The sequence below is a fragment of the Austrofundulus limnaeus genome, unplaced genomic scaffold, assembly GCF_001266775.1.
Source record: "Austrofundulus limnaeus strain Quisiro unplaced genomic scaffold, Austrofundulus_limnaeus-1.0 Scaffold49, whole genome shotgun sequence".
In the NCBI taxonomy this organism is placed as follows: Eukaryota; Metazoa; Chordata; class Actinopteri; order Cyprinodontiformes; family Rivulidae; genus Austrofundulus; species Austrofundulus limnaeus.
The window spans coordinates 662,659-664,755 of record NW_013952451.1 but is presented as its reverse complement, the minus strand read 5'-3'; the positions used below and the strand labels follow the sequence as shown (position 1 = coordinate 664,755).

General features: G+C 35.6%; 1 protein-coding gene across 1 annotated transcript in view; it reads left to right on the top strand.

Moving 5' to 3' along the window:
- The window catches only part of cdv3 (carnitine deficiency-associated gene expressed in ventricle 3), a gene marked incomplete in the record, with an annotated part of 6,034 nt that overhangs the window by 1,117 nt on the left and 2,820 nt on the right, over nt 1-2,097 (top strand). The window contains 1 exon segment of the mRNA XM_014008351.1: nt 204-280. Coding sequence (XP_013863805.1) covers nt 204-280 — 77 coding nt within the window.

Genomic DNA, 2,097 nt, shown 5'->3' with positions numbered 1-2,097 from the left:
TAACCCCTAACCCTATATATATATGACCTTTTCATCCTATGCAAATTAAATACACAATAACTGGACCAAGTTTTCATGTTTCCCAACATGTGAATGCTGAGTTATGTGCAACTATTTTAAGAGTTATTTGTATTTCCTTCATTTTTTTTGCATAAAAACATCTGAAGTATTGCAGTAATCTGCATGGGTTAATTTTCCTGCAGGAGGACGAGGAGTGGAAAGAGTTTGAGCAAAAAGAAGTGGACTACAGTGGGCTTCGACTCCAGGCGCTACAGATGAGGTAGAGATGCAATCAGTTCATTTTGCTGTATGTAAAATAGTTTTTAGCAGCATCTGAATGAAATGAAATGAAACTCGCTTGCAGACGTTGTTTATAAAAAGCTGCCATTGTGTTTAGTTAGGCAACAAAATGGATCAGATTTCAGTAATATGAATTTATAGGGAGCCGCATTGTCATGGGATCATGTAAACTTTATGTAGAGCATTAATAGTGTGACCTCTAATAACCTGACCATAAACAGTTGTACTTTTATTTACACCAGCCTCTTTTTCATACATTATAATCTACTAAATTTACTGTTAAGAGAAATGTGTTTCTTGCAGATTTGTGAAACAACTTTAATATTTAACTCACAAAAGCAGATTGGATTTTTTTCCCCCCAATTAGATTAATTTAAACGCAACATGGTATTCAGACCTGATGTGAATCTGTGAAACTCTCAATACTCACCTGAAAAATGGGGTCAAAAAATGAGAAATGTCTACCAAGCTTATCATTTAGGTTTTTCTTTATTTAGTGTTAAATTGGTTTAAATTAGTCTATTTAGGAATGTAATAAGGTGTATGGATCAGGCTGCTTGACCGCAGTCCTTTCCTGCACTGAACTTCCCGACCTGCCCGGGACTTAAGTGTCTAAAATTTAAATTTATAAGAAAGTGTTGATGCTCCAAACACATGAACATTTAATAGACATGTCCACATGTAATCATACTGCTGATTTTCAAAGGAGTAGGCGGCGCTGCTACAGGAGCCCGCTTTAGCTCTTAATTAAACATTAACGCTACAATATTGTTAAGGACAAATATTTATATGCCTCAGATTATAACAAAGATGTGTCTTTGTTTAACTTTAATTTTACCCCCAGAAACATGAAGTGAGAGTCAGCTTCAGGTGTTTTAACAACAACGAGGTGTTGTGGCTGTTTTGTGCTAAACTTAATTATTCTACTAAGAACCATAACTACTGGAATAAATGTAATTCATAAGATATAAAAAAAAGTGGTATTAAATGACTACATGAACTGAAGTCCTGTAAATATGATTTTAAATGAAATAATAATTAATTAATACTATTAATAACAATAAATAATAAATGGTAAATGATTTGAACTTATATAGCACCTTATCAAGTCCACTTGGACCCCAAAGTGTTTTACACTTCACCCATACACACCTTCACACACTGATGGTGGTAAGCTACGGGGCTCGCAGACAGAGGCGGGGCTGCAACGCACCGGCGCCACCGGACCCTCTGACCACCATCAGTAGGCAAGACGGGTGAAGTGTCTTGCTCAAGGACACAACGACTGAGACAGCTGGAAYGGAGGATTGAACCGGTTACGAGATGACTCCCCTAACCGCCCCACCACAGCTGCCCCAAAATAAAAAATGTTAATTCAAACTGTGCAAATGACTTCCTGTGCTATAATTAAAAAAATAAAATAAATGTATCAGACAACCCCTCAATTGAAAACACCACAATGACACAAAAGCTGTTTAAAATTCTCTTTCTTCAGAATATAATCAGTCCTGAGAACCTAAATTCAAATTCAAAAATTCAATTCAAAAATACTTTATTGATCCCAGAGGGAAATTTGGTAAATGGTGCAGGTTAAAGTTTTCTTACAACTTCATCACCTAAAAAACACTAAACTGTGTACTTTTACTAGGGCTGTGTATTGGCAAGAATTTGGCGATACGATACATATCATGACAGAGGGGTCACGATATGATATATCCCGATTTATTGCGATATATTGTGATTTTTTTTTCCAAAAATTCTATTAAATAAAAACCTCTTACAGGGGAAAAAAAATGA